The sequence below is a fragment of the Trachemys scripta genome, chromosome 3, assembly GCF_013100865.1.
Source record: "Trachemys scripta elegans isolate TJP31775 chromosome 3, CAS_Tse_1.0, whole genome shotgun sequence".
NCBI classification, from domain to species: domain Eukaryota; kingdom Metazoa; phylum Chordata; order Testudines; family Emydidae; genus Trachemys; species Trachemys scripta.
In genome coordinates, this window is record NC_048300.1 from 67403355 (window position 1) to 67417394 (window position 14040).

At 41.3% G+C, this 14040-nt stretch overlaps 1 protein-coding gene across 1 annotated transcript in view; it reads right to left on the reverse strand.

The window, feature by feature from the left end:
- Nucleotides 1-14040, reverse strand: part of KIF26B (kinesin family member 26B) — a 411172-nt gene that overhangs the window by 135621 nt on the left and 261511 nt on the right. Inside the window, exon 5 of the mRNA XM_034764988.1 lies at nt 7317-7500. Coding sequence (XP_034620879.1) covers nt 7317-7500 — 184 coding nt within the window. The remainder of the gene's footprint in view (nt 1-7316; nt 7501-14040) is intronic.

Consider the following 14040-nt stretch of genomic DNA (forward strand, 5'->3'; position numbering starts at 1 on the left):
CAATGTGCTGAAATTCACCCCCTACGCAGAGCATCCACATTAGAGTAATGCAACACTTAAGTCCCACTTAATCCCTATGGGAGCCATCTATCCAGTGCTGAATTTCACTCACAGGGCATTACTATTTTATTTTCAGCTTTAAAAAAACAATCCTTTTATCACAATACAGTATATGAGCAAACAACCATTTGGTCTCTGCCCCTGACACAAAGGTCACCTTTCAGTGGCAGAATTTCATAAGGCTACTTACAGAAAAACAACAACAGAAACCACATCAGGCCATGAAAAACCCAAGTGCTGCATGCAAGCAGTACATTTGCTAGGGCTGGTTGAAAATTTTCCATTGTAACAGTTTTTCAATGGAAAATTGGATTTTTGACAAAATTAAATTTCTCACAAAAAGTGTCTGCTCTGCAGAAAATTTCAAGTTTGCATTGAAAATCTGGAAGCTGAAAGTTTTCAGGTTTTGGCCAAAATCACAAAACATTTGATTTTTAATTTTTAGACAAAAAGTTGAAGTGTTCCATTGGGAGGAGGAAATATTTTTCCAACCAGCTCTAACATTTACCACAATATTCTAATGCTGAGTGAAATCCTGGTATTGTTTGTCAGTCATACAGAGAGCACCTTTCTGCTCCTCTGCTCAGTTCTCTGACTAAAAAAGACTAACATACAATATATATTGCTGAGATAAAAGTACAAAAGAATTTAGAGATGTCATGTGCAAACAGCGAGTATAACTACACTCCATATGTATATCTAAATCCAACCAAACCAATCTGCAACCCAGATGTGAACAAGAGTACAGAATATGACAATGACTCAGAGATGGGGGCAAAGGAGAAGCAAGTGTAGTGGCTCCAGCTGTTGCATGCTATGGAAGAGGATTATCATTCATGCCCAAAAGACAACTCAATCTATTTTTGTAAAACTGTGGGGATCCCACACAAACATCTGGTTACTAGCCAGCTACTGTCACTACTACATGGAAGCTGAAGCACCTGTGGGCTAGATATGGATGGATGTGTGTGTTCCATTGCTAATTTATTTGCAGTACAGACCATGTATCTCTTTCTTTAATTAGAATTGGTTGGAAATGAATCCAACAGAGGAGGGCCACAGAACAATCAAGACATCTATTTTTCCTTCTCATAGCTTCCTGATTATGGGTCTTATTCTTCACTGCTTTGCTCCAGTTTGACACTGGTGAGATTCTATTGAAAGAAATGGAAGTACACTCATTCAAAAATCCGAGTTAATCAGTGCTGAAACAGGCCCTGTATTTTATCTTCCTCCTCCTCTGGGGTTGAATGTTAACGAGAAGACAATGCTTGTTCCAAATTCCAGTCAATTACAGTATGTTTTATGGACGGTCTTGGGTGCGGAAAGGTGTTAAGCACCTGACCACAACTTTACTTTTTAAGTCTAATACATCAGTCAATCTATATTCTTATTCTATATCTACCACCTTTGTATCTGAGCTGGTAAGTAACCTTAATACCTCTGAATATTTTGCTGATGGCTAAAACCTGGTTTGTATCACAACTAAATATCAAATAGCCAGATATTTCAGTCCTCACCCACAATTAATTAGAGCTTTGCTATACTGGTCATTTTTTGATAGCCTCCTATTATTCCAGAACAGAGCAGCCACAATCCCAACCAACAAAGTAAAGTCTTGAATTTCTTAAACCTAACTCCACATCCTTCACATCTATCTAAACTTTAACTTCCATATAAATGCAAATATTTGAAAGGAGATGTGGGGGAAATTAACAGAGCTTCTTGAACAGCCATATAGGAAATGTCTATCTTTGAAGCAGGGCACTGTCAAACAAAAAGTATGTAAATAATAATGTCTCAGTGATCCAATAGGTTGAAAATTCCCATCACCACATCTGAGGTCTCCACAGTCTGACTGGCAAACTACATTCTCCATCGGCAATTATCTATTTATTATGCCTCATTCCTATCCCTGACATATTAAAATGTCAATTATGCTACAGAGGAAAATTGATGAACGTATATGAGCTTTAGATAATAATTACACTGGTCTACAATTTTTGAGAAGTCGTCTGCTTCAGAGATAAAATGTGCTATTTATTATGTATTTTGATGTGCTGAATTCAAATATGACAATTAAAACAACTGATTGGCTACTGAGATATTCTAAGATATTTAAGTTTTTACATTTTATGTCTATGTATATTGTGTAGATAGTAGAGTTTTAATCATAAATTGTAAACCTAGGTCTTTTCATGTGTTTATGGTTGCTTTACATGATAATATTTCACCTGTCCTGTTTATGTAACACTTTAAAAATCAGCAAAAGGGTTATATAAATAAAATTTATTATGAAACAAAAGGCAAAAAACTATTATGTACATAGTTTAGTCCTATTCAGTGTCTATTTGGCGCTTCTTGGCTTGTCTCTTGTATTCATTAAATGGAGCATCTCTTGTCACTGTCCAGCAATAGTCTGCAAGCATTGATGGGCTCCATTTGCCCTGATAGCGTTTCTCCATTGTTGCAATGTCCCGGTGAAATCGCTCGCCGTGCTCGTCGCTCACTGCTCCGCAGTTCGGAGGAAAAAAATCTAGATAAGAGTGCAAAAAATATATCTTTAGTGACATGTTGCAACCAAGGCTTTTGTATGCCTTGAGGAGGTTTTCCACCAACAACCTGTAGTTGTCTGCCTTGTTGTTTCCGAGAAAATGTATTGCCACTAACTGGAAGGCTTTCCATGCCGTCTTTTCCTGGCCATGCAGTGCATGGTCAAATGCATCATCTCGAAGAAGTTCACGAATCTGAGGACCAACAAAGACACCTTCCTTTATCTTAGCTTCACTTAACCTTGGAAATTTTCCATGGAGGTACTTGAAAGCTGCTTGTGTTTTGTCAATGGCCTTGACAAAGTTCTTCATCAGACCCAACTTGATGTGTAAGGGTGGTAACAAAATCTTCCTTGATTCAACAAGTGGTGGATGCTGAACACTTTTCCTCCCAGGCTCCAATGACGGAGTGGCCAATCTTTCTTGATGTAGTGGGAATCTCTTGCACGACTATCCCATTTGCAGAGAAAACAGCAGTACTTTGTGTATCCAGTCTGCAGACCAAGCAAGAGAGCAACAACCTTCAAATCGCCACAAAGCTGCCACTGATGTTGGTCATAGTTTATGCATCTCAAAAGTTGTTTCATGTTGTCATAGGTTTCCTTCATATGGACTGCATGACCAACTGGAATTGATGGCAAAACATTGCCATTATGCAGTAAAACAGCTTTAAGACTCGTCTTCGATGATTCAATGAACAGTCTCCACTCATCTGGATCGTGAACGATGTTGAGGGCTGCCATCACACCATCGATATTGTTGCAGGCTACAAGATCACCTTCCATGAAGAATGGGACAAGATCCTTTTGACGATCACGGAACATGGAAACCCTAACATCACCTGCCAGGAGATTCCACTGCTGTAGTGTGGAGCCCAACAGCTCTGCCTTACTCTTGGGTAGTTCCAAATCCCTGACAAGGTCATTCAGTTCACCTTGTGTTAGGAGGTGTGGTTCAGAGGAGGAGGATGGGAGAAAATGTGGGTCCTGTGACATTGATGGTTCAGGACCAGAAGTTTCATCCTCTTCCTCTTCTGACTCAAGTGAGAATGATTCTGGTGCATCAGGAACCGGCAGTCCTTCTCCGTGGGGTACTGGGTGTATAGCTGATGGAATGTTTGGATAATGCACAGTCCACTTTTTCTTCTTTGACACACCTTTCCCAAATGGAGGCACCATGCAGAAATAACAATTGCTGGTATGATCTGTTGGCTCTTTCCAAATCATTGGCACTGCAAAAGGCATAGATTTCCTTTTCCTGTTCAACCACTGGTGAAGATTTGTTGCAGCATATGTGTGGGGCCCATCTCTTGTCCTGATCTCCAATTTTGCAGCCAAAATAAAGGTGATAGGCTTTCTTAACCATAGTGGTTATACTGCACTTTTGTGACGCAAAAGTCACTTCACCACAAACATAGCAGAAGTTATCTGCACTGTTCACACAAGTACAAGGCATCTCTGCTCACTTTGGCTAAACAGAAATGTGTCCCTTTGCAAAATCAAACACTGACAAATAAGAGAGCATGACACTATGATTTCTAGAGCTGATATAGGGCAATTTATTCAGCAGAGTGATGTAAGCTTCGTTATGATTGCATCATCCATGACTTCTAGGAATAACATGATGCAATTCATATCATGTATGATGTAATACCAGCTTCAGATTGCATCATTCATTGTTTTGCCTAAAAAGCAAGTACTGTCCAAACCCAGTCATAGATTTATTCATAGATCCAGTCAAAGATGTATTTTAGTCATTTCTGGTTTAAATTGAGATCCCTTCCCTTTATAACTCACTTATCCTCCGCCATTCCCAAGTCAAGGGTCGTATATACTGACCCAATAGCATATCTTGAAAACTAGAGCCAATCAACAATTTTAAACATCATTTTCGTTCTCAGTGACCCAGAATTAGTAAAGTTTGACTACATTTATTTCAGAAACATTTTGGCTGTAGAGCAGTGTTATAAGGTAACTCATAAGAGAAATAGAAGAGGACAGAAATGGAAATGAAGACTAGACATTTTTTGATATGGAACTATTTCAGAATTAACCGTTTTCACTTGTTTTGATTATATGAATTAAATCTAATTTGTTACAATGACTTTCTTTGAAGAAGCACAATCAAATCATTTAAAAAGCCCTCATTTATGACTCAGTGTATAGGTTCTTTCCTAAATATATCAGTTAGTACTAGATGACAAAAAATTCATTTAGAAGGAAATATTGTCTTGTGTACCTTGGATGGGGCACGCCCTCATCCCAATCAGGAGAAGGCTAACAAGCTCCTCTGGGCTCAACTGGTACTGAACAGGCACAACTGCAGAGCCTGCTCCATTTGGAGGAAGCAAGCTTAAAAGGGAGAACTTGTTACTGGAATGGGGGGAAACCAGGAGGAAAACGGCTGTGCTTCAGAGTTAGCGGATTCTTACAACAGGGTCGCTGGGAGGAAGACAGCATGTAAACCTCCACCTCCCACAAGGACTCACCAGACCAGGTATAAGCCCACCACTGAAGACAGGGATAGAAGATATGGCTAAATCCTGGGTGAGGGTTTTGCCATACCTTGCCACCATAAATAAGACAGACCCCTATAGATTCTCTAAAAGGAAAACTCAGAGACTGAACATTCCCCAGGTCCCCCCATACCTGTGAATCCTGAAAGACTGGAGTAAGGTTCCCAAGGGGGACAGGATTTTGGAAGGGAAAGAGACTCCGAAAAGGCTCAGACTATCACAGTATCATAAAATGAAGATTAGAATCCAAATTATCCTGGGTTTTATTTCATTTATTACAGTGGAGAGAGTGGAGTTACAATCAGAGAAAATGGGGTTGTACGTGAGAGAGTTAGGTTGGATAGCAGAATGGGTTAATACAATGCCCTTCTATTCCCACAGACTTAGTTCCTTACTTGGGTTCCAAATGTAAATGGCTCTGGAGGACAGGCTAATCTTGGCTCTGTTTGTGGATATAAAAAAAAACTACCATACAGCTGGAACTCCATGCTCAATGGAGGCCCAGAGATAGAATAGCAGGACTGTTGCAGGTCTGAACTGAAGCATATTGGCAGAGCTGTACGCGTATATTTGCGATGCCCTTTCCATATTATGGACAGAAACCTGACGCCTTTACTCAAGAAAAAAATCCCATTAAAGTCAACAAGACTTATCTGAATAAAGACTGCATGATTAGGCCCAATGCTGCTTTTGGTCCCTTGCTTCCAGGAGCACATCCCTCACTATTTGTAAATGCAAACTTTATTCTTATCCAGACAGAATTCACCTTGATTCTGGAAATGTAAGAGTCCTGGGAGGACATAGAAAACTTTGCAGTGGAAATCATCTAAAGATTATATTACTCAAAACAGGACTGTTCAAATCTTGTACCAGGTTGTCATACTAAATGCTTGGAACAACTAATAGTTAGGCCCTATCCTGCAGCTCCCACTGAAGTAGTGCTACCAGTAGCAGGGCCACATAGGACTTCTCATCCAAACCAGGAGGGAAAAAAAATCCCATGAGCCCTCTAAGATGGACATAAGCCATCCACGAAAATAATGGATGTGGTTCTGTGAAAAATCGTATTATTGCCTGACTCGTTCCCTTAGTGCCCAAGGGCAGCAATGGAAACAGTGAGGCACATTCTGTGTACAGTATGCAGGGCCGGCGCCAGGCACCAGCAAGCAGGTGCTTGGGGCGGCCCCTCCGGAGAGGGGGCGGAATGTCCAGCTATTTGGCGGCAATTCGGCGGACAGTCCCTCACTCCGGCTCGGAGCGAAGGACCTCCCGCCGAATTGCCGCTGCAGACCGCGATGGCGGCTTTTTTTTTTTTTTTTTTGGCGGCTGCTTGGGGCGGCCAAAACCCTGGAGCTGGCCCTGACAGTATGTCCAGATTGAACATTACCATTTCTCTGCTAAAAAGGAAAGCGGTTTTCAACAAATTCAGTGTCTTCACTTAGCACTTGATGAATACAGAAAAGCATAATATACTAAAAACCTGTATAAGAGACTACCTTTTAAAACAAACTCCTGTCTTGAGCAACTGTCCCAAAGTATTCCCCAATGTAATGGACCAGACTCACCCCTAGGATGGCAGGGTATCTGTACTGGGGGTTAAAGAAGGGATTATTCCTCAGGTAAGGCAAGTAGCTACCTCGCCCCGAGGCTTCAACCATGGAAGGACACCGTAGGTGACCCAACATTGGAGGCTGGCTGGGAGAGAAGATATATCAATGTATCTTCAAGCTGGCTTGGTGCTGCCATCATGTACTGAAGGATCTGTAGCTAATCAGTATATTAAAAGGGTTTTGATGGGGGTGGGTGGGAATCAATTGACAGAAGATAAGACTGAGTTGTAGTGTCAATATAGAGTCCAACCTACTTCAAGGCCCCAGGTAGAGTTAGGGTTGCAGACAACTCTGTCTTTTCACCCCTATTTCATTTATCACAGCAAGGAGTTTGAAACCTGTGTTATGCCAACAGGACTGAGTCTGGTTCATTGAGCACAAGTTTGCTCCAGCTTTATTAGAAGGTCACCTGCATTTAGCAACCAATTGGTCAGACCTTTGAGTGGATACTGAAGACAAGTTTCAGGGTATGTCAAAGAAGAACAACACGACAGGCCTAGTACTCTATTAATGTTTTGCATGGGACGTTTTTCTTTGAGAGGAGAAAAATAATTATTTTAGAGAGAGTCTGAGGCCTACCTTGCCCAACCCTGGGGTGTCTTTCACTTTGTTGACTGCCCTCAGCAAACATGGTGGTGCAGGGGGTGGGGAAGTCTGAAGGATACTGCTGAAGTTGGTAGAGAAGAGAGGAGATTCAGACGCAGATGATGTAGATGGCCTATGTTTCTTCTTTTTGGACGACAGATTCAACTTTTGAGCAGCTCTGTAGGGAAAAAAACATTGAGTAAAATAAAAACTCTACAGAAAACAAATTATAACTAATGTATTCACAGCTTCTCATTTACAGAGAATCCCCAATTTTGACCTCACTGACTCCAAAAGTGATTCAGATCCAGACATGCCAAACCTGTGGCAAAAAAACACAGAAATTGGGCTTGTTTTTGGCTTAATTGGCTTGTGAGTTGCTTGTTGGCTAGTTTTTGGCTTACAACTTGTTGCTTCTTTTTTTTGATCGGCTCCCAGCAAGCAAGGGCAAGGCGGGGAGAGAGTCGGGGTGCACAGCAGGCTCACCACAGTCCCAGACTGCATGCCGGGGGGATCTAGTCACATAGAGTGTTGGGGTTCTTAGGGATTAGGTTGTTTTGGCCTTGTTTTGAAATGGGATTAGTTTGATTTTTGGCTTATTGTGAAAGTTGGGGTGCTTATTTACCACGTGAAAGTTGGCAACTGTGTTCAGATCTCTTTTACACCAATTTTTCACTGGTATAATTCCACTGATTTCAGTGAAGTTATCCCTGATTTACAGCAGCATGCAATAAGTAGGATCAAAATCAGGCCCCTTTCTCTATACTGTCCTCCAATTTAGTCTGCAGGAAATCTCCTGAATCTATAATTAAGCTAATGAGTGATACAGCAATTTATGTTATAAAATTAAGTTCAATCAGTTGAACATTCTGCTATTTCTGTTCACAAAGAATTGTTTGTCTCCCATAAGCCTTTGGTTGGAGAACGAATAGTTGAGGAATGGTTGGATGTAAGCAACCACTATAATGTTAGTTATTATTAAAAGCTCAGGTGAATTAACCGACGTGTAAGAAACCTTGTACAAGCTATTTTAAAATTCTACCACCTCATAAAAAATAACCAGTCTAACATCTGAACATGTGGTGGCCAAAGTTATGCTATTTGCAAGGAGGTGAAGAGAGGCACACAATCTACAGTTGTACTAACAATTTAGTAGTTTAAATAATTTCAACTTTGTTTTAGCAACATAACTTTGGACAAGAATGCTGCTTTTTTGTCCAGCCTTTGAATCAAAAAATCTAAGCTGTCCTGCATTAGAGTGATAGATTCTTACTCTACTACATTAAAAAAATATTTGGTCACATTCTCTTATTTGCACAGATTTCTAATTCTGAGAAAAGATTCAGCAATTAAACTTGATTGATGTTGTTTTGCATACACTCTCTCTCACACACACACATACTCCATGTTGGTATCCCTAGCTAGGCAACCAAGTATATTATAATATTGATGTTATTTTGCTCTGTCTCTCAGTTTCCCTAGTTGTAAAATGGGCATAATTATGGGGCAGACCCTTAGCTCGTGTAAATTAGCACAGCTCCACATGATCTGTTCCAAAATATTCCAAGCTGAGATGCATGTATCATTCTGAACTCTAGGGGCCTGATTCTCAGTTACACCAACGTCCTTGATGCTGCATGTTCTAGCAACAGAAAAGGGCCTTAACGTAGGTATGAATGTGCCAGAGTGTAAATGAGAATCAGAATAAAATCTAAATCCTGTCTGACTTTTTTGTTGACCAAAGTTTCACAATTGTCAGATCCATACAAATCAGCCAAATCTAAACCTCAGAAACGGATTAAATCAATTTACTCCAAAGAATACATACAATAAAACATGTTTATATATACATTCATCTCAGCTTTGAGTATTTGTGACCATGTCAAGCAATTATTATCCCCATTTTACAGATGAGGAAATTGAGGCAGAGAGAGAGCTTAAGGCCAGTGTTGCTGTCACTGATTTTGGTGCCTTATCTGAAATGGCAAAATCAGAAGCCACTTTTGAGAATTCTGGCCTACGTGACAGCCAAGGACACTTAAGTCTGTGGCAGAGTTGGGGGAAGGGGTATGTAGGTCACCTGACTCCTGGTTCTGTGCCTTAACCACAAGAACCTTCTGTTGTTCCAGCTCCTTGTCCATCCCCTTCCTCCAGTATCTAACTTTATCACCTAACCTTCCCTTTTATGATCATCTCCTTCCTCTTCCTCAGAGAGAAGACAGAAAAAACAACCCAAAAAAGGTTGCCAAAAGAACTGCATCACATTTTGATCTTTTGCTACTTCATTGGCTTGAATTTCAGATGGGTTCATGAGAGGATTGGTAACACTGGTCATGCTGAATCGTAGTTTCCAATGGGTCCCGGCCTAAATATGTTGACACCTTTATTTCAAACAAAATTTTGTACTGCACATAACTGTACGGCTGGATAGAAATCTAGCTATGCGCCCTGAGAAATCCACTGCTGTGTGTATGTCTTTAGGCTCAGCAGTCTATTTGTAAAGACAGACAACTGCTCTGTACACCGCAGGCCAGATTACACCCTCAATTACACCCATGCAACTGCATTAACTCATGCCTAGGGTAAAAGTCAAACTGCTAGTGAGCATATTTCCTCAGAATTGTGTTCTAAGTTGGTTCAGTCATTCTCTCTCTCATGCCACTTTATTCTTCCCCAACGTTGTGTTGTTCCCTTTTTCTATACTGATAGTATCTTCTTAAGCTATTTCTTGAGCCAATGAAGTCCATAGTTGACATTTTTCTTTAAAGGAAAAAACCACTTGTAGGATAACTGGCCTTTTCCAAACTTCAGAACTATATCCTGGTTTGACAGTTATAACCTTTGGGATGGCATTCAAGAAAAACCCTGGATTCTTTTTTGGCCTGCAAGTGGCAAAACGTATTTAACAGCAACATGCTACATCTCAGTGCTTTATGTTTTTTTACCCCCCAGGTTTTGAAAGGTGATCAAGAAGGCAGTAAGGCAGTGGATACCTCCCGAGGCTTCTGAATAAAAATATATTTTACACATATTTGAACTGGCTTTCGGCTGCACAATGATGCTAGTTTGCATTACCAATTAATTTATTTGAATGACTTTTGCATGATGGACCTAAAGTAGTCAGTATTGCCAGCTATCAATTGCTTTGGAAATAGCTAGTCCCAAAGCAACGCTGATGTGGCTGTGTGGGCTAGTGAGGGTGGGTAGAGTTGCGTCAGAGTGGTTCCAACTCATTCTTTTCAGGAAAGTATAGTTCGTGGTGTTGCATCGTCAGCTCTGGGGACGCTCTGGAATCCCCTGGAGATTCATTATATTTATTCATGTTGGTGTCTGGTGGCTAGGACTCTAGACTGGGAGTCAGGAGACTTGGATTCTGTTCCAGCTCTGCCGCTGACCTGCTGTGTGACTTGGACAGGTTACTTCACTTTTCTGTGCCTCTGCTTTCCCTCCCACCAATTATCTGTCTTTTCTGTTTAGAATGTAAGCGCTTTAACTCTTCTCTTACTATGTTTTTGTTCACTATCTGATCTCACTTAGAGCCTCTAAGTGACATAGTAATAATAATGGCAGCATGGCCCTATAGATCACCAGTCGGCTGACAATATCCAGATCTATATTATTATGTCATCTGATCCTAGCGATTCCCACTTTAAACAGTTCCATTGCCTGACCAAGGGCCCACTCCTGTAATGGGACACAGTATAGTGTGAACTAATACCTGTGTGTGGTATTGGGGACTTTGTGAAAGCTTGAAGCTCAATGGTCAAGGATCTCACTGCAGGGCTAGAGTCCAAGATTGTAGAAAGGATGTTCGAAAGCTACTCAAAGTTCAATCCAAATACGATAGAAGGACCACTGGCAGGAAAGGGGAAATGCTTTGAATAGGGTAACCAGATGTCCCGTTTTTATAGGACAGGCCTGTTTTTTGAGACTTTTTCTTATATAGGTACCCCCCCACTCCTGTCCCGTTTTTTTCACAGTTGCTATCTGGTCACCCTAGCTTTGAAGATCTGGCTTATCTGGTGGTTTTTCTCTGTACTGAAGAGGTCTACCTCTAGGCCAGCATTTCTCAAATGCGGCCACCAGGGTCTTTTCTTGCGGCCACAGCCTCCTGGGTTGTGATGGGGTGGGGGTTGGGGGCAAAATAGTGGTCCCTCCCCCTCCCTATTGCTCCTGAATGCACCACCTTGGTTTTGATTACTGGGGTCGCCAGCAGGGGTTGGGCCCTGCCCCTCTCGGAAGACTGCTGGGACACAATGCTGGAGAAGCAGGCAGCAGGTGAGTTCCCCACCTTCCCAGGGATGGCAGGGCTCTGGCTTTGGGCTTCAACCCTGGAGTAGTGGGATGGCAGGCTCTGGGTGCGGGGATTCAGGCTCCAGCCCCCTGCTGCCTCCCCTGCCCCGCACCAATCCTCCCCATTGCCCCTGGCCTCTGCTGCCACCTCCTCTGGGGCTTAATTTGTCCCCAGGCTTGCCAGGGCTAAATAAGGCTGCTGTGAAAAGTAATACTTGTATGTTTGTTAATATCACTTTTCACAACTGACTTACTAGCTAGCATTAAATAAATTACACTCATTTGGACATGTATATGTGCATATTTATTTGTTTTTCCTAAAGTTAATTAAGTATTTTAGGAAAAATTGTCAGAGTGGCTCCCTGCAAGTGTTCGTGGCCATACTCTGAGGCCACCAAAATATTTGTCCTGAGAACCCCTGCTTTAGGCAGACTGACAGAAATAAAAAGACTCATAGACTCTAAGGTCAGAAGGGACCATTATGATCATCTAGTCTGACCAGGGTTCACTACTTTGGGGGTCAACTTTTACAACAAATTTAACAGAGACGACCATGTTCCTGTGGGAGTCAGGAGTGACTTTTCATCTCCCAAATACTCAAAGAAGCTGAGACATCTCCTCCTGTCTCATTATAACTGTGTATGTGCAGGGGGATTTTCAAAAGGTATCAGTGGTCAGCTTGCTGCTCCCACTGAAGTCAATTCATAACTGATATGGACTTTAAAAAGCCAAAGACCCTGACTGGGGTTTATTAAAGAAACCAAGAAGAAATTGCTTAGAGGTAATTTCTTAGAGTTAGAAGGGCAAAAGGCATTGCTCAGAAACTTAAGAGACAGAAATGAAAGGATAGAATTCAAAGCTCAATTTTAACAAGGAAGGAAGTGAATAGTGGGGTGACCCAAAGGCTTGTACTATGAAACCCATTCTTCATGTTTATTAATAGTCAGAACGTAGGAGAACACGAGGTGGCAACATTTGCAAATGACAAAATTAGTTAGGTGAATCAAGCCTAGAAATATTTATGGAAAACTTCAGAAGAACCTAACAAAGCTAGGTAATTGGGCACCAGTAAAAATTCAACATTGAGAAGTACAAGTTAATGCACAGTGGAAAGATCAATTTGAACTACTTATACACACTGATAGCTTCTAAATTAACTGCAGTTGCTCACCAAAAAGATCTTAGTATCATTGTGGACAACTCAATAAAAATAACTGCTTGCTGCATTGCAATAGTTGAAAAAGCAACCAACATGGTGACCGGGATAGAGACTAATACCGAAGATGCCGTTGTGTACATATTGAGGGCACAAAATCATAGAAATGGAGGGCTGGAAGGGACTTCAAGAGGTCATCTAGTCCAGCCCCATTCACCGAGGCGGGATGAACAATATACTTAGACCATCTCTGACAGATGCTTGTCTACCCTGTTCTAAAAAACCCTCCAGCGATGGGGATTCTAGTGTTAGCAATGTTCATTAAAGGAACAGGTCTAATTATTTTCCTTATTTTTCTGTACAAATTCCATTTCAAAATAGCAATACTGTACTTCTAGGTGTGCGAGTAACTGCTCTCCAGAGGAAGGACGAAGTTCACATTCAGGCCCATGGAAATCAGTACACTTCTCTAGTAGTTAAACTGCTATGCTCTAGTCATCCAGAAATGCATTGCCTTCTGCTTGTTACAACTTTATTAGAAAATGGATAAAAGTCACAGTTAGAAAGCAGCACTTTTCACAAACACCCTAAATATTTACTCAGTGAAGTTTTAAAAATTAATATTGCAACAAATAAGGAAATTGCTAGCCCCATCTATTGCTGCCAGTGTTTGTGCCCAAATAACATTTTCACAGGTACCACTAACAGTGGTTGTATCCGTTTCTGGGTGTCCAGCTTGAGACATCAATGTATGGCAGTTCCACGGTGTCAAGTTGGGCACCCAAAATCAGTGGCCACACTTTTTGCTGCAGCAAAAGCAGAAACTGCGATTGCCACCTATTGGCAGAGATATAATCTGCAAATGAGTCTTGCTAATTGGTGTAATGCCAGATAAAGGTATACTGGAAGCCTGCAGTTTGTTTTGATTATTTCCAATTGAAGTGTTGGCAAATATGATCTGCATGCTGTGTGTTATGTTTGAGATATATGCAGTCATTTTAAAATGAGTCATCACAGCATGCAGGTCCAGAAAAAGAAGTGGCTTGAATGAAACTAACAAAGGTAACAGCCAACATAGTGTTACTATTTATTATTACTGTCACAACTCAGAAGCTTCAATCATTGTGGCAGGCACTGTGGGTGGCGGTCCTTGAGATACCATTGCCTCAGCCAACCTGCTGCCAATTTCAATAGCTCTGCAGGCTAGTGGTTCCCTTCCAGTGGCCAATTTTCAGCGGTTTACAAATGGTAGGACAAAATACTGATTTT